Consider the following 23,779-nt stretch of genomic DNA (forward strand, 5'->3'; position numbering starts at 1 on the left):
GCTTTTGATGTTTATGGTCTGTGTGTGTGTGTGTCAACATATCATTACCCCGTCACATCACATTTACCAGCCATTATACATTTACTATAGTGTTTACAAGTGCACATAAGATGATGTACAGGCTGAGAGAAGAGGGAAACAAACATTCCCTGGACTGTCATTAACTATTCAGAATTAGCTGTCCCACCTCCTGAAATGAAATTGGACCACCGCTGGTAGCCTACATAATGACTTAACAGTTAACTTGTACTTTTATAGACTTCGTTAACATATCAAATAACACGGCGAAGTCTTGAGCGTTGAGTCAAAATGTCTTGACGGTATTGACAATGATAGCTAGCATGCAGAAAATATGTGCGGAATTGTATAAAATGTTATGCACTCACTGTCAAAACACATTAGGAAAGGTATAGGCAAGTATTCGGTCTAATCAGGTATTCATCAAAAATAGATACATTGGGATATACTATAAAACACTGAAATCAATAATTGTGTTTTAGTTCAGGATCCTTTTTTATTTTGGAAAGGCAGGGGTTAAATCGGCAATTCTTTAAAAGATTTATTCTGTCTCCCCTGGTGCAATGTTTTTCCCATTTCCCTGCGGTGCGATGCGCACAGCTGCAGCCCCGGCGTTCTGAGGCACGGCCAGTGTGTGATTGTGTTTGTGTGATAGCTTTGTGCCAAGGGCAGGGGAGGGCGACGGGGCCCAGACTGAGCGGCGCCTCCGCACACCTGGGGAAGTTCAGGTTAAATAGCTCCACATTCCTCAACACACAGCTGATTGAAACATTAACAAACAGTACTCCACGAGCCAGGCCGCAGATGGGCTGGGCGCTCTGCCAAGAAAGAGACTCGCTCTCTGTTATAGATTATATTCCCACACATAGGAGACATACAGCTATTAATATATACTTTTCACTTTTTTATTTGTGTTAAGAAACATAGAACTAAACTAAATAAGTGTGACTATTTAAAATGAAATATGTGTGTTATGTAGGTCTATGCTTAGTTGTGGATTAAATGCCAGTGTTTATTTTTTATCTTACCCCCTTTTCTCCCCAATCTTGTCTCATCGCTGCAACTTCCAAACTGGCTCGGGAGAGGCAAAGGTTAAGTCATGCAACCTCTGAAACATGACCCGCCAAACCGCGCTTCTTAACACCCGCCTGCTTAACATGGAAGCCAGTTGCACCAATGTGTCGGGGGAAACACCATTCAAGTGATGACCAAAATCAGCCTGCAGGCGCCCGGCCCACCACAAGGAGTCGCTAGAGTGCGATGAACCAAGTAAAGCCCCCCCCCCAAACCCGGAAGGCGCTGGACCAATTGTGCGCCGCCCTATGGGTCTCCTGGTCACAGGCCTGTTGTGATACAGCCTGGGATCGAACCTGGGTCTGTAGTGACGCCTCAAGCACTACAATGCTGTGCTTTAGACCGCTGCGCTACTCGGGAGGCCCCATATGCCAGTGTTTTTATACGTATATTGTTTCAACAATGATATTTTCACATTTGATTTGACTTTTCAATCACACATTCTTTCAGAGGAAGTTTACGAGCCCTCTTACATAATTCTGCCTCGGAATGTTGGATAGGCTACAGATAGGGCATGTCCTACACAGTGATATAACCAACATTGCATATTTGCTTTAATTACATCCTTTATCTAGGAGTGTGGTTGGGTAGCCAGCCAGCCAATGAGTGTGTAGCCTGTTAGTCTATGTTTTTTGGAATGCCTTATAATATACTGCTCCCATGTGGCCGCTCATTGGACTACAGTCTTTGAAACTCAGATACCACCCAAAGAACATCATATGTCTCAATCTGACCACAGGAGTCATGTGTAAAACATGCACTGTGCAATGTTATTGGGATTTACACCACTCTTTACAGTTCAAAGATCACTCCAAAACCTTTATACTTCTTGTTGCAGTAAAATATATACAGTTGGAGTTGGAAGTTTACATACACATAGGTTGTAGTCATTAAAACTTGTTTTTTCAACCTTTCCACAAATTTCTTGTTAAGAACCTATAGTTTTGGCAAGTCGGTTAGGACATCTACTATGTACATGACACAAGTAATTTTTCCAACAATTGTTTACAGACAGATAATTTCACTTAGAATTCACTGTATCACAATTCCAGTTGGTTAGAAGTCAACATACAGTAAGTTGACTGTGCCTTTAAACAGTTTGGAAAATTCCAGAAAATGATGTCATGGCTTTAGAAGCTTCTGATAGGCTAATTGACATAATTTTAGTCAATTGGAGGTGTACCTGTGGATGTATTTCAAGGCCTACTTTCCAACTCAGTGACTCTTTGCTTGACATAATGGGTCAGCCAAGACCTCAGAAAAAAAATAGTAGACCTCCACAAGTCTGGTTCATCTTTGGGAGCAATTTACAAATGCCTGAAGGTATCACGTTCATCTGTACAAACAATAGTACGCAAGTATAAACACCATGGGACCACACAGCTGTCATACCACTCAGGAAGGAGATGCATTCTGTCTCCTAGAGATGAACGTACTTTGGTGTGAAAAGTGCAAATCAATCCCAGAACAGCAGCAAAGGACCTTGTGAGGATGCTGGAGGAAACCGGTACAAAAGTATCTATATCCACAGTAAAACGAGTCATATATCGACATAACCTGAAAGGCCGCTCAGCAAGGAAGAAGCCACTGCTCCAAAACCACCATAAAAAAGCCAGACTATGGTTTGCAACTGCACATGGGGACAAAGATCGTAATTTTTTGAGAAATATCTTCTGGTCTGATGAAACAAAAATAGAACTGTTTGGCCATCGTTATGTTTGGTGGAAAAAGGGGGAAGCTTGCAAGCCGAAGAACACCATCCCAACCGTGAAGCACGGGGGTGGCAGCATCATGTTGTGGGGGTGCTTTGCTGCAGGCGGGCTGGTGCACTTCACAAAATAGATGGCATCACGAGGCAGGAAAATTCTGTGGATAGATTGAGGCAACATCTCAAGACATCAGTCAGGAAATTAAAGCTGGTCACAAATGGCTCTTCCAAATAGACAATGACCCGAAGCATACTTCCAAAGTTGTGGCAAAATGGTCAAGGTATTGGAGTGGCCATCACAAAGCTCTGATCTCAATCCCATAGAAATTTGTGGGCAGAACTGAAAAAGCATGTGCGAGCAAAGAGGCCTACAAACCTGACTCGGTTACACCAGCTCTGTCAGGAGGAATGGGCTAAAATTCACCCAACTTATTGTGGGAAGCTTGTGGAAGGCTACCCAAAACGTTTGACCCAAGTTAAACAATTTAAAGGCAATGCTACCAAATACTAATTCAGTGTATGTCAACTTCTGACCCACTGGGAATGTGATGAAAGAAATAAAAGCTGAAATAAATTATTCTCTCTACTATTATTTTGACATTTCACATTCTTAAAATAAAGTGGTGATCCTAACTGAGACGGGGGATTTGTACTAGGATTAAATGTCAGGAATTGTGAAGAACTGAGTTTAAATGTATTTGGTTAAGGTGTATGTAAACTTCTGACTTCAACTGTACAGTACAAGTCAAAAGTTTGTACACACCTACTCATTCAAGGGTTTCTTTATTTTTTATTATTTTCTACATTATAGAATAATAGTGTACTAACCAAAAAAAGGGTTAAACAAATCAAAATATATTTTGTTTATGAGATTCTTCAAAGTAGCCACACTTTGCCTTGATGACAGCTTTGCACACTCTTGGCATTCTCTCAACAAGCTTCATACGGTTGGGATGCTTTTCCTACAGAAGGAGTTCCCACATATGCTGAGCACTTGTTGGCTGCATTTCCTTCACTCTGCGGTCCAACTCATCCCAAACCATTCGGTTGAGGTCGGGTGATTGTGGAGGCCAGGTCATCTGATGCACCACTCCATCACTCTCTTTCTTGGTCAAATAGCCCTTACACAACCTGGAGGTGTGTTTCGGGTCATTTTCCTGTTGAAAAACAAATAATAGTCCCATTAAGCACAAACCAGATGGGATGGCGTATTGCTGCAGAATGATGTGGTAGCCATGCTGGTTAAGTGTGTCTTGAATTCTAAATAAAAGACGGACAGTGTCACCAGCAAAGCACCCCCCCCCCCCTCCATGCTTCACGGTGGGAACCACACATGCAGAGATCATACGTTCACCTACTCTGCGTCTCACAAAGACATGGCGGTTAGAACCAAACATCTGAAATTTGGACTCATCAGACCAAAGGAGATATTTCCACCAGTCTTATGTCCATTGCTTGTGTTTCTTGTCCCATGCAATACTCTTATTATTGGTGTCCTTTAGTAGTGGTTTCTTCGCAGAAATTGGACTATGAAGGCCTGATTCACACAGTCTCCTCTGAACAGTTGATCTTGAGATGTGTCTGTTACTTGAACTCTGTGAAGCATTTATTTGGGCTGCAACCGGAGGTGGAGTTAATTGCCGAATATGAGGCTGGTAACTCTAATGAACTTATCCTCTGCAGCAGAGGTAACTCTGGGTCTTCGTTTCCTGTGGTGGTCCTCTTGAGACATTATCATCATAGCGCTTGATGGTTTTTGCGACTGCGCTTGAAACTTTCAAAGTGTGTGAAATTTTACAGATTAAGACATGAAGGTCAGACAAAGTTATGGACTGTCATTTCTCTTTGCTTATTTGAGCAGTTTTTGCCATAATATGAACTTGGTCTTTTACCAAATAGGGCCATCTTCTGTATGCCAACCCTACCTGGTCTTAACACAACTGATTGGCTCAAACACATTAAGGAAAGAAATTACACAAATTTACTTACTTACTTACAAATTTATTTACAAGGCACACGTTACTTGAAATGCATTACAGGTGACTACCTCATGAAGCTGGTTGAGCGAATGCCAAGTCTGCAAAGCTGTCAAGGCAAAGGGTGGCTACATTGAATTATCTCAAATATAATTTCAATTTAACACTTTTGGTTACTACATGATTCCATAGGTGTTATGTCAGTCACCATTATTCTACAATGTAGAAAATAGTAAAAAATAAAATAAAAACCCTTGAATGAGTACAGTGACGTAAAAAAATATTTGATCCCTTGCTGATTTTGTATGTTTACCCACTGACAAAGAAATGATCAGTCTATAATTTTAATGGTAGGTTGATTTGAACAGTGAGAGACAAAACAACAACAAAAAAAAAAATCAGAAAAACTTGTCAAAAATGTTATAAATTGATTTGCATTTTAATGAGGGAAATAAGTATTTGACCCCTCTGCAAAACATTACTTTGTGATTGCCAACAAGGGCTTTGCCACCAAGTACTGAGGTCAGGCGTTTCTTGTAGTTGGCCACCAGGTTTGCACACATCTCAGGAGGGATTTTGTACCACTCCGCTTTGCAGATCTTCTCCAAGTCATTAAGGTTGAGGTTGACGTTTGGTCTGGAGACTAAGGTCCTGGAGTGGCCTAGCCAATGTGCTTCTTTCTTGAGCCACTCCTTTGTTGCCTTGGCCGTGTGTTTTGGGTCATTGTCATGCTGGAATACCCATCCACGACCCATTTTCAATACCCTGGCTGAGGGAATGAGGTTCTCACCCAAGATTTGATGGTACATGGCCCTGTCCATCGTCCCTTTGAAGCGGTGAAGTTCTCCTGTCCCTTTAGCAGAAAAACAGCCTCAAAGCATAATGTTTCCACCTCCATGTTTGACAGTGGGGATGGTATTCTTGGGGGTCATAGGCAGCATTCCTCCTCCTCCAAACACAGCGGGTTGATGCCAAAGAGCTCCATTTTGGTCTCATCTGACCACAACACTTTCACCCACTGGTCCTCTGAATTATTCAGATGTTCATTGGCAAACTTCAGACGGGCATGTATATGTGCTTTCTTGAGCAGGGGGACCTTCCAGGCGCTGCAGGATTTCAGTCTTTCACGGCGTAGTGCGTTACCAATTGTTTTACATTTAAGTCATTTAGCAGACGCTCTTATCCAGAGCGACTTACAAATTGGTGCATTCACCTTATGACATCCAGTGGTTTTCTTGGTGACTATGGTTCCAGCTGCCTTGAGATCATTGACAAGATCCTCCTGTGTAGTTCTGGGCTGACTCCTCACCAATCTCATGATCATTGCAACTCCACGAGGTGAGATCTTGCATGGAGCCCCAGGCAGAGGGAGAGTGACAGTTATTTTGTGTTTCTTCCATTTGCGAATAATCACACTAACTGTTGTCACCTTCTCACCAAGCTGCTTGGCGATGGGCTTGTAGCCCATTCCAGCCTTGTGTAGGTCTACAATCTTGTCCCTGACATCATTGGAGAGCACTTTGGTCTTGGCCATGGAGAGTTTGGATTCTTATTGATTGATTGCTTCTGTGGACAGGTGTCTTTTATACAAGTAACAAACTGAGATTAGGAGCACTCCCCTCAATTCTTCTTTATTAATGAACAGCGGGCAAAAAAAACTACAGTTGGGAGTCATGAGTTTAAATAAACATTTACATCAAAATCAGGACAAACTGTCATATACATCCTATTAAATAAAAAAGGAAAGAAAATAAGAATACCCAGGTGAAAAGATTCTTTGTTTTAGCTCTTTATTAAAATTATACCTAGGTAATTTTATGAAGTGATTAAAAACGGGACATTGAAAATGTATATTTTGAGAAAAAATAAAATCCATATGGTATTCCTCTTCCATAGCAAAGGACTTTGCCAGTCAATTATAGATCCACACATTACTGCTACTGCTAACTACCCACTGGCCTCTGAACAATACGCAGTCCCCTATGCTTTCAGTACAAAATATGCATTTATCATTTCATAAAATGTACCCGGTAACTGTCTGCATATACAATGCATAGATAAAAAAAAATGTACACCGTCAACGTCAGAAGCTATACAATGAACTGGAAAAATATCTTTGGATTGCGCACTGTTAAGGTAGATTTCTCAGAGAGTGAAGAGTCGAAGGAAATGATGAAGGCGAGAGCTAGGGAAGGAACAATAACTACTTTAGGAACAGTCCCTTGTTACCTCCTGAAACTGTCCCCCCCATCCCATCTTTTTCTACAATGTTTACATATCTGTATCCTACACATCAGCTTGCCAACCATCTGCTCATTTGAGGGACTGTCATTTCTTCATTCACCATCAAACCTTTTGATAATTTCAGAAGTTCCAAACAGTCAACACACCAAATCAGAAGTAAAAGTGCTTCTAAAAAGAAATAGATGGCTTTTATCACGTAAAAAAATAAAATTTTCAGAGGACAAGGACCAAGTGGAAAATGGGGAAACCCACACCCTCACTCATGTTCCAAAAGGTTCAAATGAACTGCAAACTAAAAGTGTATTGACCTTCTAGAGAAAAATGAGTTATAATTTAACCAAGTCTTACACTGTGCAAAAAAGAGTGATCTATAAAAAGCATGTATGATACATTTATAACATATTTACAATTTGTATTCACATAGAATACATTTGTGACTAATTTGATCTAACACTGGAGTACCGTTTGCTTAGGAGTTCATGACGCTCAGTTCACGTTTAAAGCAGAGGTTTTATTGCTCGAATCTGCATAATATATAGAAATAACCTGTGCTTATAGCTCCTGATGACTTAAACATAAAACGAGGTGCATCCAAAGGATAAAAGGAAAAGAAACCCAATGCTGTGAATGCATTGAATCGCTGGTAAGGCTGTAATGACTAAGAAATATTGCAACAATCCTTTTACATAGAAGCCTTCTGGTAAAGTGCAGCCATAGCTAGTTGTACCGTATCCCATCCTGTTCCCAAATGGATTCTGTTTCCCAGTGTTGATGCTGAATACTGCATGACAGCTCGCTCCAGGGGTCAAGAGGTGTTAGTCGGATTCCGTTGCAAAACATTTCGCAACAAAAACAAGTTTCTATTGGACAAATTCAGGTAGGTCCCTCAGCTCTGTTCCATTTGCTCCGTTTGCATCCAAGAGAGTAAACGGTATCTGTTGCTAAATGTTTTGCAACGGAATCCGACTAACACACACACGATGAGGCCTCCTCTGGTGTAGAAGGCAGGATACCAATCACACTCCCACAGGTTAGAGGAAGAGAAAAGCATGGCGTCTTCTTGAACTAAGCCACTCATATACTCCTCCAGAGAGAAGAAACCTACATTGAGAGGCTGCATTAGGTAAGAGGTGTCTTTGTTTCAGTCTCTCATTCTCACTGAGGCTTCTTTTGAGTCTCTCTACACACAGGTCTGAGAACAGTGGCGGGAGCAGATCTTGGCGCTGTGTCTGGTGGCCCCTGGCCAGGCCATCTCCCACGCACCCAGGTGGTGCACTGTAGTCTCTGCTGCCTTCCTGGTTAAGGCTCTTATTGATTACATACGTTTTCAGCAATATTTCTGTAAATGACAAAAAAAACATGGGCTATTGTTACAATACATTCACACAGTTCAGCCTGAGCTATAAAATAACTAAAAGTTAAGTTGTGACCTTTGTCATTTGTAAGTAAATTAAGATAGTTATAAACTATTTACCTGTTCAGGTCCCATTGGCATTCTGCCCATTCCCATGGAGTTCGTGCCCATCTGCATTTGCCCCTGCATTTGCCCAGACATTTGGCCCTGCATCTGGACCATCTGTGCTCTACCAGCACCACTGACTGGACCTGGCCCGCCCATGGAGCCATTCATCATCATGGGCCCCCCAAACTGGCCTGGGTTCCCCTGCTGGGTGAACTGCTGCTGGGGGTATGAGCTGAAACACAGAGGTATAAAGAACAAAGTAGAGGAGATCGAGAAGGAAGTAATGGGAGTGTTTTTTGCCATTACATCAGTGTATATCAGACATACTTGTTCCGTGCCATGCCACCCTGTGGCCAGCCTTTCATGTCTGCTGACTGGTACATGGGGCTGCCTTGGGGGTGTTGTTGCATCACGGGATTCTGAGGCCCTCCCATGCGACCTGGCATCATGTTGCTGCCTGCGCCTACAAATGAGGTGTCTCCCTGCTGGTTCATTCCTGTATGCACAGCCAGAAACAAGTCTTATTTCATGTCTGCATTGTAAAGTCTGTTAGAAATAACAGTTAGAAAGAGAGAAAGTCAGTTTACGTTACAACACCTATGAATGGAAAAACTCCTGGTCAGAAGCGGAAAGAGTTGTGAGAACATAGCCTTCTATTTTAGAGAATAGTTAACGTAGGAGACTCATCAAGGCTAGTAAATAAATGGATATGAATTTAGGTCAGATAGCTCACCATAGTTTCCACCGTAGGTGAACTGCTGCTGTCCTGGCTGGTTCATGGGTGGTCCTGCCATGGGGTTGTCCATGCCTGCAGGGGCCGTTACGTTAGGAGGGGGGCTGAAGCCTCCCGCTGCAGCCTGTTGCTGCTGTTGCTGCTGCTGCATTAGCATCATCATCCGCTGTCTCCTCATCTGTATGGTCATCATCTCTCTGCTACGCTGAGCCATCATCTGAGCATTCAAGAAGCCAGGCTGACCAAGCAGACAGGGGAAAACACTGAAATGACTGCAAGTACTGCATTGGTTTCAGTGTGTGTCTGCGGTGGTCTGCCCTAGCAGATGTTGATTTTAAATGGAGCAAGATGTGGCAGGTGTGTACCTGACCGCTCATGCCGGGCTCCATCCCAGGCCGTGTCGCAGGGTTTCCTGTAGGGGCATTCTCCATCTTGATGCCCATGGCCTGACGGGTCTGGTTCATGAACTACAGCGGGAGAGAACAAAAGTTACTCCCATTTGCCATCCATATAGGTCACCCACCTGCCTGCTTTTATACGTGGCTCTGTATCGAGACCTATCACAATCAAATATAGCCTCTTCCGCAACTTCTAAGTCATGTGTGTCATATGTTAATACCTGCTGGCCCTGTAGTCTCTGCTGCAGCTGCAGTCGGAGGGGCTTGGTGGCACTCATCATGCGGGGTCTCATGTTGGCACGGGGGTGACTCATGCCCCCCATGCCAGGGAAGCCCCCTGGGCCTGCCTGAGCCCCCATCTGGTTCATGGGGTTGAAGCCAGAAGGAGACTGGCCCTGCATGGGGTTGGCCACATAGGCTGACTGCATGCCCATGGGGGGTGGTCCTGGGTACCCCTGGCCATACATGGGCTTCTGCTCCATCCCCATGGAGGTGTCTGGTCCTGGGACAGGACCTGGCTGCTGCTCTGGACCAGGACTCTGGGAGGGAGAGAGGCCAGACATGATCAAAATAACAGTGTGGTTCTTGTCACATGGTTTATAGGGACTGTAGATAGAGGACGCTCCATGTTATCCGAATGTCCTCACAAGGTACCTGTCCTACGAGGTCGGGGATGCCCAGGGCCCGGTCAATCTCCTCAAGGGCAATAACGTCGGTGTTGTTGAGCAGAGAGTCCAGCTGGTCCAGCAGCGCCAGCTCATCACTCTGCCCCTGGCTGGTGGAGGGCGGCACCAGGAGCTCATCCAGGGGGTTCCCAAACTGACGCCTGGTACACAACAAGGGGGGTCAGTGCAGGCACTTGTTGTATACCGAGGAGGCAATGTACTCCACACCGCGTGTTATTGATGTGTGGGTTAAATGGAGACAGATTAATGTATACAAGTGTGTGTGGATGATGATGGTTATTCACCTATTTGTGGTAGCTGGTGGTCCGTCTATTCCCATTGCACTGTCAGGCCAGGAGGGGGACAGAGGTGGAGGACCCTGCCCACTGAAGGGACTCATCCCCATATTCACCTCACTGGAACCTGTAGAGGCAGTAGAATTCAGCATGAACCAATCAAACATCTACCAACAGGAAGAACACACATACAGCTGGTAATATTTACACAGACGCGTCAGTACATACCCATTTCTACGAGTTGCTGCTGCAGCATAGACCTGGTGTTGCCAGGTAAACTGTTGGACCTGATGACCATGGGGCCTCTCATCATGCCCTTGGAGTTGAAGTCCATCCCTGGCCGGCCCATTGAGGGGTGACCTGGCACCCCCACAGGACTTCCACTGGACCTGGGCATCCCCCAGTCACCTTGCCCTGCCATGGGAGGCCGCTGTGGCATCCCCATACCCCTGTTCATACCTCCAGGGGAACACACAAACAGTGCAGTTATTATCCATGAACTAGACACAGTCTAGTAACTGTAGCCTTCACACTGTTCCATTCAGCTGGGAAGAGTAGTACTGGGGGGTAAGTTACTTGTGCCGGCACCGCCCCCTAGTGGACACACACCCATGCCTCCTGGTCCAGGGAAGCAGTTGGTCATGCCTGGCCGGATGTGGGCCTCCACGTTCTCCTGTTTGATGAGCATGGGGCAGGGAACGTTCCTCCTCCCCGCCAGGCATCCACCACCAACCAGGGGTTTAGCGTCCACTGACAGAGCCCTCTGGAGGGGCCCACGCCGGGCAGGCAGCATGGCTCCTCTCTCCACATCTGGAAGACACAGCAGAAGGGTCAGTACAGGCCAAGGACAAACACTCTATAGTAAAGATGTCTGGTTTGCTGCATAACAGTCAATTAAATGGCCAACATATTAGCACTTCTGATATAGTCATAATTTAAATTAGAATCCACTCATGCTAGTATACCATGGAAACTGCCTGGGCCATTTCCCTGCTGGTTTCCCCCTTCTTTTCCTGCTCTGGAGTCCGGTTCGGGATTAAACCCGGAGCTGGAGTTCCTGCGGCCTCCGAGAATTGTCTCCAGGGTTTCCAACTGGGAAGAAAAACAAATGTTACTGTTAATGAACAAGCTGCTCTTTGCTGAATAAATAACAGAAAGTAATTAACCGTAGGCAGGGCACACATTTCTTTTTCAATTGGTAGCACTGGTGCTCACAACTGTAAAAGGTTAGGAGCACCAGAATTTATTAAATTAGAATTGATATAGATATGAATTTTAGTTACTTCTGAATCATGTTGTGCGTTGGTTTCTTATTGAAAAGCTCAAATGTTGATATAATTTCAATTATTGGTATTTGTAAAGTCATTTTTTATTTTCACCCCTTTTTTCTTCCCAATTTCATGACATCCAATTGGTAGATACAGTCTTGTCTCATCGCTGAAACTCCAGTACGGACTCGGGAGAGGCGAAGGTCGAGAGCCATGCGTCCTCCGAAACACGACCCAACCAAGCTGCACTGCCCGCTTAACCCAGCCACACCAATGTGTCGGGAAGAAACACCATACACCTGGCGACCATGTCAGCGTGCATGCGCCCACAGTAGTCAGTAGAGCACGATGGCACAAGGACATCTCTGCTCACCAAACCCTCCCCTAACAACACTGGGACAATGGGGTCTCCCAGTCACAGCCGGCTGCGACAGAGCCTGGACTCAAACCAGGATCTCTAGTGGCACAGCTAGCATGTGCGATTCAGTACTTTAGACCACTCTGCCACTCAGGAGACCCCAGTAATATTAGGTTTCTACATTATGTAGAAGCACTATTTTCCTATTGAGATGCATTACAATAAAAATTGTAAAAGTCTCTTAAGAGCATCAAGTTCTTGATGACATCTGTCACTCATTCAACACAATGATCATTGATCTCCCGAAAAAGCTATCCCTTTCCTTCCTTTCTGTGCCCCCAAATGTTTGGATATACTGATCAAGTTAACAGGTTGTTAGGAAGAAAACTGGGTCAGATCTTTTGAAGTATTTGGTTTAGAAACAAGCAGTTTTTGCTGTATTAATGGTGCAAGCATGACGCTAATGAATCTGTGCGTGGGAAACAAATGGTACAGCAAAGCCTCATCACTACAACAATAATACAATTTTTTTTAAACGTTTTGTCACACTGGTTGCACTTTAGAGACCTGACCGTAGGCACAATGTCCCTACCTCATCAGGTGGTTCAGTCTTGACCTGCTCCACAACGGGATTGGGTTCAGACGTCGTGACCACTGAGGATGCTCCCTGGGCTCCTCTGCCCTTTGGTTGGACATCACCCCTTGCTCCTTTGGAGTCATCTTTTTTGAGGAGATAGTGGAGGAGGGCGTGGGTCTTCTCCTTCTTGGGGCTGTGAAGTTCTTGCTTCACCTCAGCCCCCCTCGCCCCTGGTCCCTCTTCTGGATCTCCTGGCCCAGCCTCTGGACCCCCACCATCTGTGACCTTCCCAGTGGCCTCGGCTGTGATGCGGGCCACCTCGTCTGGGGTGTTGCCATTCTGCAGCAGCTTGTGGAGAATCTTGTGCTTCTCCTGCAGGGACTGGTTGGCAAAGTGTGCTGCTGCAGCAGCTGCTCCTAGGCCCTGCTGTCCTACTGCAGCCGTGGAAGAGGATACGCCTGTGGAGGAGCTGGTCAAACCCCCCAATCCCTCCTTGGACTCAAAGCCCATGGGAGTGTTGCCAGGGCCGGCCTGGTGGTTAGGGGGCACTAGCTCCTCCGTAGGGGAGGTGAGGAGCTGCAGGAGCTTTTTGTGGCCCCCTTTATTGTCATGGCTCGGACGGTTGGCTTCTCCCCCGGCTGGGCCCTCACTGTTGGCCTGGCTGTCTGGGGTCACCTCTGTGGTGGGGGTGTGCTGCTGCTCTCCTCCACTGGCCAGAGTGTTGCCCGGGCTCTTGGAGTCTGAACGGCCTTGTTTACAGGTTCCACCGTGGCACTGCCCCTGCTGGGTGGAGTTGGCACCGAGGCAGCTTTCAGGCTTGTGTGTGGGGGGAGAGTTCAGGGGCGTGGGGAGGGCCGAGGGTAGAGAGGTGCCCACCCCCTCACTGATGGCCTGGAGGGCACTCAGGGAGCTGCTGGAGAAACTGGTGCTACCACCTGTGCCTCCAGGACCACCTGGGTGACCCGAGCTCATGGAAGAATGCATACCTCCTGGGGAGAAGGGGCTAGCACCTATTTTGGGGCTCCTCCTTACTCTAGGGGAGCCAATGTTCTGCTGGGGGGCGTTCATCCCTGGACTGCTCTGTGGGGGGCTGGTCATGCCCCCCATGCTGTAACCCGCTCCATGCAATGGGGCCTGCTGCTGCTGTGGATACTGCTGCATTCCAGGGTGGTTCATCTGATTCCTCTGGTTCATTTGATTCATCTGGTTAATCCGACTCATAGAATTAATCTGGTTCAAGGAATTCATCCGAGAGTTCATTGGACGCATGGAGTTCATTTGATTCATGGAATTCATCTGACTCATGTTGTTCATCGGTTGACCCATTGAATTCGTCTGTGAGTTCATTTGATGCAACGAGCGGTTCATTTGATTCATCGGATTCATGGAGTTCATCCCATTTCCCCCTGTGTACGAGGGGCTGCCTCTCTGTCCCATGTGCCCCTGCTCTGCCCCCATACCGTAGCCCCTGTTCATGCCACCACTGCCCCCTCCAGGGGCCATGTTCATCTGAGTGTTGGGGTTGGTGACGCCCATGCCCTGGGGCCTCATCACTCCCCCCTGGTTGGTTTGGTAACCATTATGCTCCCTGACAGAGAGAAAGATAATGAAGGGTCAGGAGTGGAAAAAGTTCATTAAAACACTACTCTACAGTATATAAAAAAAGTTCAATCTTAGCTACTACAGCTGGGAAAAGAAAACAGTAAAATCCTACACGGAGTGAGTGATATTGATGCCATGTCTCGGAGTGCTCCAAGCTAACAGACTAACCTCTGTAGCAGATGCGTAGAGAGGAAGGTGGGTGGCTCATTGGCGGCGCGGCTACGACAGAGCTCGCTCCTGGTCTGCGCAGTGACCGGGGTGCCGTCGGAGAGAGAAAACCGGTAAGACGGCGTCTCGGCACGGCCATGCAGGAAGGCTGGAGAGGACAGAGAGCCTTCGTTAGGAGCAGAGATGCATTGTACTTGTGCATTTATAGCAGAGTAACAAGGTGAAACATTGGTGAGAAGACATGGTGATATAGCAGGGAGCACGGAGCCAGAGAAGAGGGTTTAGCAGAGAGAGAAGTACCCTCATGGTAGTGGTGTTTGTAGGACCAGGGATGGCCCTCACTGCGATGGAGGAACATCTGCATGCAGCGCCTCACCAGGTCCTCCCACCCTGGCCGCATGGTGGTGTGGAGAGAACTCTGCTGTTCGATCTCTATCAGTTTACCTATCAGACAACATTACAGCATAAAGGGCAAGGGTCAAATGAACAGAGCAATTTTTTTTAAATGTCTTCTCACTCAACTGCATTTATCTTCAGAAAACTTAACATGTGTAAATATTTGTATGAACAAAACAAGATTCAACAACTGGGACATAAACTGAACAAGTTCCACAAACATGTGACTAACAGAAATGGAATAATGAGTCCCTGAACAAGGGGGGGGGGTCAAAATCTAAAGTAACAGTCAATGCAGCTGGTGGCCACACCAGATACTAAGTACTGCAGTGCATCTCCTCCTCATGGACTGCACCAGATTTGCCAGTTCTTGCTGTGAGATGTTACCCCACTCTTCCACCAAGGCACCTGCAAGTTACCGGACATTTTTGGGGGAGGGAATGGCCCGAGCCCTCACCCTCCGATCCAACAGGTCCCAGACGTGCTCAATGGGATTGAGATCTGGGCTCTTCGCTGGCCATGGCAGAACACTGACATTCCTGTCTTGCAGAAAATCACACACAGAACGAGCAGTATGGCTAGTGGCATTGTCATGCTGGAGTGTCATGTCACAATGAGCCTGCAGGAAGGGTACCACATGAGGGAGGAGGATGTCTTCCCTGTAACGCACAGCACTGAGATTGCCTGCAATGCCAACAAGCTCAGTCCGATGAGGCTGTGACACACCGCCAAAGACCATAACGGACCCTCCACCTCCAAATCAATCCCGCTCCAGAGTACAGGCCTCGGTGTAACGCTCGTTCCTTCAATGATAAACACGAATCCGACCATCACCCCTGGTGAGACAAAACCACGACTCGTCAGTGAAGAGCACTTTTGAAGAGCACGGTCCTGTCTGGTCCAGCAACAGTGGGTTGCCGGCGATGTCTGGTGAGGACCTGCATTACAACAGGCCTACAAGCCCTCAGTCCAGCCTCTCTCAGCCTATTGCGGACAGTCTAAGCACCGATGGAGGGGTTGTGTGTTCCTGTACCTGTCCCGCAGGTGTGATGTTCAGATGTACCGATCCTGTGCAATTGTTGTTACACGTGGTCTGCCACTGCAAGGATGTCCAGCTGTCCATCCTGTAGCGCTGTCTTAGGCATCTCACAGTACAGACATAGCAGTTTATTGCCCTGGCCACATCTGCAGTCCTCATGCCTCCTTGCAGCATGCCTAAGGCACGTTCACACAGATGAGCAGGAACCCTGGTCATCTTCCTTTTGGTGAGTCAGTAGAAAGGCCTCTTTAGTGTCCTAAGTTTTCATAACTGTGACCATAATTGCCTACCGTCTGTAAGCTGTTAGTGTCTTAACGACCGTTCCACAGCTGCATGTTCATTAAACAAGCACGGGAAACAGTGTTTAAACCCTTTACAATGAAAATATGTAAAGTTTGGGATTTTTACAAATCATCTTTGATAGACAGGGTCCTGAAAAAGGGACGTTTCTTTTTTTGCCGAGTTCACATGCCAATTATATTCTTATTTAATTTTGAGCAACAAAATGTTGCATCTCAATGTTATAATCTAGTCAAACTAAACTGTATACTCCTTTTGCAGATCAATAGACAATCCCAGAAGAGTCAAAGAGTATGTTATTTTGCTCAGATTGAATGAAGGGAAAGAGCATTTGAAGAGAATGAACACGTGAATGCAGTGCGTTTACAGTCATCTCACCTGAGAGCTCATGGCGGGTGCTGAACCTCTCGGTCCTCTCCACTGCAATGACGCGCCGGGCCACACAGATCATACACGACTGCAGGTCTGCACACACACACACAAAACATAGCCAGTCAATATCCACAATCCTTCTCTAATGAACCTATATCAGGCTTGACAACACTTTAGTCCAACTTCCCATAATCAATTACAGCAACTCAATGTGAAGAGTACAGCAAGTCTGCATCATAAATAGAAACACATAACTGTGACATGACTGAGGAGGATTCCCCTACCTTCTCCCTCCTCCATAATGGTGCGGGGTTGAGTCAGGGCGAAGCACTGCATGGTCTCGTAGCGCTGCCTGTTGGGCCCCTCCTCAGACGGACCATGGTTCTGATGGCTCTGCCCGTGACCGTACTTCACCAGCATACGACAATTAAAGGTGTGGCTCTTCTGCCGCGGTGCCTCTCCTCCCCATGACCCACCGTTGGGTGCTAGAAGGAGCAAGGGAACACAGTAATTGCTTTCATGCTGTGGGTTGGGAAGATTACCGTTCTGCATTACCACTAAATCCAAGTCCAATGGCACATGTATTATCGTGACTGCATTTGTGTGCGTATGCATACCCTTGGTCTTGGGCAGGTTCTTGTGCAGCTCCTCCCTGTCGTCCTCATGGAGGATGTTATAGACAGAGGTGTTGATGAGCTCCTCCTGTTTGTACTGCAAGTACTGGGTCACATTGTCAGACACAAATACGATGCTGCCCTCCCGGTTCACCACAAACAGGAAGCCATCCAGGGCCTGAGCCAGAGGAAAGATGCACAAAATTCTATTATCAATCAATAACTATACTAAATGTGTGACCAGCTGCACCCCTGTACATACACGAACGAGTCTTGTATGTCCCCCATTCAACATAAGGTGAAGCTAATTGCACTGCCCTTTGACCCCCACCCTGTCCTCAGGCTAACCTGTAGCAGCAGCGGTCCCAGATGGTCCTTGTCAATGACCCCTTGACCGGTGGATGACACATCTGCCTTCTGGACATCGTCATCGCTGCACGAGCTCTTCCCTGCAGAGGGACAAGGACCCCCAGTCACTTCACAGTGGATAAGGTAAATCTAGTAACAATGCAACACACAGCAGGATATGTACACCCTCTGTAAACAAGCAGCTTTATATACATTGTGGAAATTTGAGGAGAAATGAGAAACATTACTTGCAAAACAGTTTTACTGGAGGCCAAAATTAGCATACAATACAGAGACCAGTGATCCAGCCAACCATGTTACTGTAAAAATAACTTACTGTCCGCCACCAGGAGGCAGCATTACCAATGCTTTTACAGTTCTAAAAATGTAACTATATCATGATTTAAAATGGAATTATGAGTCAGATTCTGAGGGAAGAGATTCACTTGCAATGAAGAGAATGACAAAATAATGCTTCTGGTTTTCAAGGCTGCTTCAAGGCTAACACTAATGTAAGGGACGAGAGGATAGAGTCTGCCTAAATAAGATGACCTAAGGAGTAAATGGATAGGTGAAAGAGAGCTGGTTAAAAAGGTACCGGTGAGAGAAGGACGGCCTTCATCATTTACTTCCTGTAACTGAGAACCTAGCTGTACAAAGCTCCTGCCAGCAGCAGCCATCTGTGACCCTGGGGTGGATTCCAATCCAAAAATGTCCTTCCTTCCTTCCTTCCTTCCTTCCTTCCTTCCTTCCTTCCTTCCTTCCTTCCTTTATCTGATTGGACTGCATAGTTATAAGATTGCATATAACCTACCAGAAGGCTGGGTGGAGTTAATACAGCTTATACCGATCCAACCACTTCAGATCAGTAACAGTGAAATGAGGCGGGGGGGGTCCCTCACCTGTCCCAGCCCTCCCACCCTGCTCTCCAGTCCCATCCGTCACGGTCTGGGGCCTGCTACTCCAGTGCAAACAGACAGATGAGCCTGGAGCACCACAGCCTTGAGCCATCACCACTACAACTCAACTACTGGTGTTAATTTCCCCCAAACAGAGGCCAGGCAGGCCACAGGGCCATGAACCCACCACCTAGTCTCTACAGCCCTGGTTGGCCTCCTGACCATGCAACTGAGCTAATACTACAGAAAGGATTTCACATATGCCAAATCATGTTCTCCTACTTCCTCTTTTTGCTAAATCCAATGGCGATAACATGCTGATATTCAGATGACTGCTAGCGTTAGCATTACACAGAACCGGCTGCGCGCGTGTGCCATCGTGCATAAATGTATTTTGTTCCCAAACGCGATCACAACACGCAGGTTAAAATATTTAAACAACTCTGAACCAATTATATTAAGTTGGGGACAGGTCGAAAAGCATTAAACATTTATGCCAATTTAGCTAGCTAGCTTTGTCATATTTAGCTCGCTTGCTGTTGCTAGCTAATTTGTCCTGGGATAATTTGTCCAGGCTTTTCCTTCTCTTGACTTTATATTGCGATTGGCAACTTTCATAAATTAGGTGCATTACCGCCACTGACATCGTTCGTCTTTCAGTCACCCACATGGGTATAACCAATGTGGAGATGGCACATGGATACCTGCTTCTATAAACCAATGAGGAGATGGGAGAGGCAGGACTTCCATTTTAGCCCGTGGCAACGCAGACGATCATTGGTGCGCGCGAGCAGTGTGGGTGCAATAATTGAATAATCTAGATATCTAAATTTATTTTGCAACGCTCGAGCACACAACACGAGCAGTGTAGTCAGCCTGTTAGGGAGCTGGTACCTTGCCCTTTGATTTGCCTGATCTGCCGAACGGTCTCCTTGAGGATGGCACATTTATCTGGCTTCACGTTGAAGCTGTCCATGTTGCCGAAGTTGGCAGAGATCAGCTCGGCCAGCTCCTCCATGTAGTTACTCTCCTGCTCCTTCCTGCGCTTGTCACATCTGCAGGGAAAGGGAGTGGTGGGGGGAGAAAATAAGAGAGTCAGATATGTCACCATGACAACCACACCTCTCCCTCCATAATGACCTGCTGTATACTTGAGTTAAAATGCTGACACCACAGAAATCTTCAACATGAAAAACAGAATTTGAAGCTGAGGGAATTTAACAGAGGCTCGAGAGAAAAGGACACACTTTGCCCATAAGACAGACTGTGTCACACACAAAGATCGACAGAAAGGAAGATGGAGACGTCGCTCCCGACAGTGACTCACCCCATGCCTGGTGTATCGCAGGTGGAGATCTTGCGTTTCCGTTCGGAGCACATGGGCTCCAGCGAGTTGTCTGCCACTTCACTCATCCTCAGCGCATGTCAGCACCTGGGAGACAGAGACACACTGTATCCAGTCCAGACCTCTGAGACCAACATGGCTTGGTCTATTATGTTAGAACTTTGAGAAGGTCCCGTCTTTGGGTGTCTCGTCCAAAAGGATAGTCCATTAAAACTATTATTCCAGACACTGACTGACTATAATCCCTTGATTAATACTTCAACTCAACGCTGATTTCAGGGAGAATGCTGGAGGTTTGGAGCAGTGCTGAGCGATAAGTGCTTTCTGAGGTCGGTTATTCAAAATAAATAGAAAAGGTTTTCGATTTTCGGGTTGAATGCTGTAAGTGAAACAATTAATAAAAGTCCCATGGTAGTGACTGCCCATTACTGCTTATTCACATTACCTTAATAAATTACTTCAGTCATGTATATTACATTTATTTTATGACTTTATGAATTCCAAGTCATCTCATCTCTACAGAGCTGCTGTCTGACAAAAATCACTATTTTGGAACCTCAACTGAAATAAGGCATACTTTTATGACTGCTGAATACCTGCTGAATACCAACTGTCAAATCCATTTGATCATGTATTTGCAGGTGGAGAAGTCACGAAGCAACAGCTGCTCTCTTTATCCCTTCATGATCTTGTATTCTGGTCTCTTCAGTAGAAGGCATTAAAAGAACCACAGACCGGACAAGTAAATGCGCAATGGATGATAGGCATTGTAGTTAATTACCACGTTTTATGCTCGAAACTATGTAGAATATTGGCCTGTTGGAAACTACAACTCCCTACATCGCACAGTTCAAGCTGGATCTGATTTATCTCTAGAGAAACTGTGCAATGTGCGCAATGAGCTCACAAGAAGAAAACATTTAATGGAATTCAAATAATTGAACAGACTTGGACAATTAGTTGTTTAAAAAAACGAAAACAAATTTTGGTTAATCGCTCGGCACTAGTAGCTACATGAGTCTCCCTTCATTGCACACTGTTCCAGTGTGAGGAGAGACTGACAATGATGTAGTGATTTAGAGCCTCTGGGGAAAATGGGTCATCCTGCGTTCATCCTGTGCCTGCACCACTCCTCGTGCTCTAATAGTACAGTACGGTCAATAAACCCCCAGCACAGAGACAAGCACAAGCTGGATTGCGTTCCTACAGAACAGCGATGTCCCAAGGTTAGGCTATACTGCTCTGTTTAACCTTACTGAACCGTAAGATACATTCACATTTCCAACTTCCAATTGCTCCCCGACCCCGAATCCTCTCTCTATATCCGCTCTCCCCTTCTTCCTACACTCTCTGGCCATTCCTCTTCCTGTCCCGCCCAAACCCCCCCTCTCTGAGCGTGCTGCTGGCCGGGCGATCCTGCCCTTGTTTTCCTTCCCTGGCCCAGCCTTGCACTGCGTCTGACCCCCTCAGGGTTCACACCAGAGGAAGGTAGACACTAAGGCCACTGCTCTTTTCATTTCCACACAGAAAAAAAAAAACTGGAGTTCATTGTTCCAGCACTTGAGACGTAGGCAATGACAGACACACATCTCAGGGTGGGCAAGCACACTGGCACACACAGACATACACTGGCTTTCTAACAAGAGCACACACACACACACACACACACACACACACACACACACATCATTTCAGAGTGGAATACTGCAGAACGGATGAGAGTGGTTATGCAACCCCAGTCCAAACTGCAGGCATGGACTTGTATAGCGCCACCTCTTTGACACAGTCCTAGTCTCCTACCCACGCGCCCTATCCCGTCGCCACTGCACGCGCCCTGTCCCGTCGCCACTGCACGCGCCCTGTCCCGTCGCCACTGCACGCGCCCTGTCCCGTCGCCACTGCACGCGCCCTGTCCCGTCGCCACTGCACGCGCCCTGTCCCGTCGCCACTGCACGCTCCCAAATCTGTCTTTCCCCACTCAGTCTCGCTCTTTTTCCATCCCCCTTCCTTCCATCTCAGTCCTCTTTTCCATCCCCCAACTCACCTCTCGTGCTCCTAGACCTTGGTGCTGCTATTGATACCATCGATCACCACATTCTTTTGGAGAGATTGGAAACCCAAATTGGTCTACACGGACAAGTTCTAGCCTGGTTTAGATCTTATCTGTCGGAAAGATTTCAGTTTGTCTCTGAATGGTTTGTCCTCTGAAAAATCAACTGTAAATTTCGGTGTTCCTCAAGGTTCCGTTTTAGGACCACTATTGTTTTCACTATATATATTTTACCTCTTGGGGGATGTCATTCGAAAACATAATGTTAACTTTCACTGCTATGCTGATGACACACAGCTGTACATTTCAATGAAACATGGTGAAGCCCCAAAATTGCCCCCGCTAGAAGCATGTGTTTCAGACATAAGGAAGTGGATGGCTGCAAACTTTCTACTTTTAAACTCTTCTGTTGAATCTGACAATTAATCTTAATGGTTGTACAGTCGTCTCAAATAAAACTGAAGGACCTCGGCGTTACTCTGGACCCTGATCTCTCTTTTGAAGAACATATCAAGACCATTTCAATGACAGCTTTTTTCCATCTGCGTAACATTGCAAAAATCGGAAACTTTCTCCAAAAATGCAGAAAAATTAATCCATGCTTTTGTCACTTCTAGGTTAGACTACTGCAATGCGCTACTTTCTGGCTACCCGGATAAAGCACTAAATAAACTTCAGCTAGTGCTAAATACGGCTGCAAGAATCCTGACTAGAACCCAAAAAATTGTATCATATTACTCCAGTGCTAGCCTCCCTACACTGGCTTCCTGTTAAGGCAAGGTCTGATTTCAAGTTTTTACTGCTAACCTACAAAGCATTACATGGGCTTGCTCCGACCTCTCTGATATGGTCCTGCCGTACATACCTACACGTACGCTACGGTCACAAGACGCAGGCCTCCTAATTGTCCCTATAATTTCTAAGCAAACAGCTGGAGGCAGGGCTTTCTCCTATAGAGCTAAATTTTTATGGAATGGTCTGCCTACCCATGTAAGAGACGCAAACTCGGTCTCAACCTTTAAGTCTTTACTGAAGACTCATCTCTTCAGTGGGTCATATGATTGAGTGTAGTCTGGCCCAGGAGTGGGAAGGTGAACGGAAAGGCTCTGGAGCAACGAACCGCCCTTGCTGTCTCTGCCTGGCCGGTTCCCCTCTTTCCACTGGGATTCTCTGCCTCTAACCCTATTACAGGGGCTGAGTCACTGGCTTACTGGGGCTCTTTCATACCGTCCCTAGGAGGGGTGCGTCACTGATGTGATCTTCCTGTCTGGGTTGGCGCCCCCTTGGGTTGTGCCGTGGCGGAGATCTTTGTGGGCTATACTCGGCCTTGTGTCAGGATGGTAAGTTGGTGATTGAAGATATCCCTCTAGTGGTGTGGGGGCTGTGCTTTGGCAAAGTGGGTGGGGTTATATCCTCCCTGTTTGGCCCTGTCCAGGGGTGTCCTCGGATGGGACCCACAGTGTCTCCTGACCCCTCCTGTCTCAGCCTCCAGTATTTATGCTGCAGTAGTTTATGTGTCAGGGGTCTAGGATCAGTTTGTTATATCTGGAGTACTTCTCCTGTCCTATTCGGTGTCCTGTGTGAATTTAAGTGTGCTCTCTATAATTCTCTTTCTTTCTTTCTCTCGGAGGACCTGAACCCTAGGACCATGCCTCAGGACTACCTGACATGATGACTCCTTGCTGTCCCCAGTCCACCTGGCCGTGCTGCTCCTCCAGTTTCAACTGTTCTGTCTGTGATTATTATTATTATTTGACCATGCTGGTCATTTATGAACATTTGAACATCTTGGCCATGTTCTGTTATAATCTTCACCCGGCACAGCCAGAAGAGGACTGGCCACCCCACATAGCCTGGTTCCTCTCTCGG

The 23,779-nt window shown here is 46.4% G+C and overlaps 1 protein-coding gene across 6 annotated transcripts in view; it reads right to left on the reverse strand.

Moving 5' to 3' along the window:
- Positions 1-6,391: 6,391 nt before the first annotated feature.
- The window catches only part of LOC118400121 (nuclear receptor coactivator 3-like), a 56,557-nt gene continuing 39,169 nt past the window's right edge, over positions 6,392-23,779 (reverse strand). For 4 of the 6 annotated variants that reach the window (XM_035796622.2, XM_035796619.2, XM_035796623.2 and 1 more), the window contains 20 exons: positions 19,843-19,947; positions 19,410-19,570; positions 17,617-17,717; positions 17,272-17,446; positions 16,939-17,139; positions 16,661-16,747; positions 14,848-14,991; positions 14,548-14,695; positions 12,793-14,365; positions 11,540-11,666; positions 11,151-11,384; positions 10,803-11,033; positions 10,584-10,701; positions 10,268-10,439; positions 9,835-10,152; positions 9,581-9,682; positions 9,216-9,453; positions 8,810-8,978; positions 8,495-8,714; positions 6,392-8,359 (listed from right to left, as the gene is read on the reverse strand). In XM_035796622.2, coding sequence (XP_035652515.1) covers positions 8,348-8,359; positions 8,495-8,714; positions 8,810-8,978; positions 9,216-9,453; positions 9,581-9,682; positions 9,835-10,152; positions 10,268-10,439; positions 10,584-10,701; positions 10,803-11,033; positions 11,151-11,384; positions 11,540-11,666; positions 12,793-14,365; positions 14,548-14,695; positions 14,848-14,991; positions 16,661-16,747; positions 16,939-17,139; positions 17,272-17,446; positions 17,617-17,717; positions 19,410-19,570; positions 19,843-19,928 — 4,617 coding nt within the window. In that variant the 5' untranslated portion in view covers positions 19,929-19,947 and the 3' untranslated portion in view covers positions 6,392-8,347. The remainder of the gene's footprint in view (positions 8,360-8,494; positions 8,715-8,809; positions 8,979-9,215; positions 9,454-9,580; positions 9,683-9,834; positions 10,153-10,267; positions 10,440-10,583; positions 10,702-10,802; positions 11,034-11,150; positions 11,385-11,539; positions 11,667-12,792; positions 14,366-14,547; positions 14,696-14,847; positions 14,992-16,660; positions 16,748-16,938; positions 17,140-17,271; positions 17,447-17,616; positions 17,718-19,409; positions 19,571-19,842; positions 19,948-23,779) is intronic. The other 2 variants (XM_035796625.2, XM_035796624.2) reach the window with 2 other exon arrangements.

The sequence above is a fragment of the Oncorhynchus keta genome, chromosome 21, assembly GCF_023373465.1.
Source record: "Oncorhynchus keta strain PuntledgeMale-10-30-2019 chromosome 21, Oket_V2, whole genome shotgun sequence".
NCBI classification, from domain to species: domain Eukaryota; kingdom Metazoa; phylum Chordata; class Actinopteri; order Salmoniformes; family Salmonidae; genus Oncorhynchus; species Oncorhynchus keta.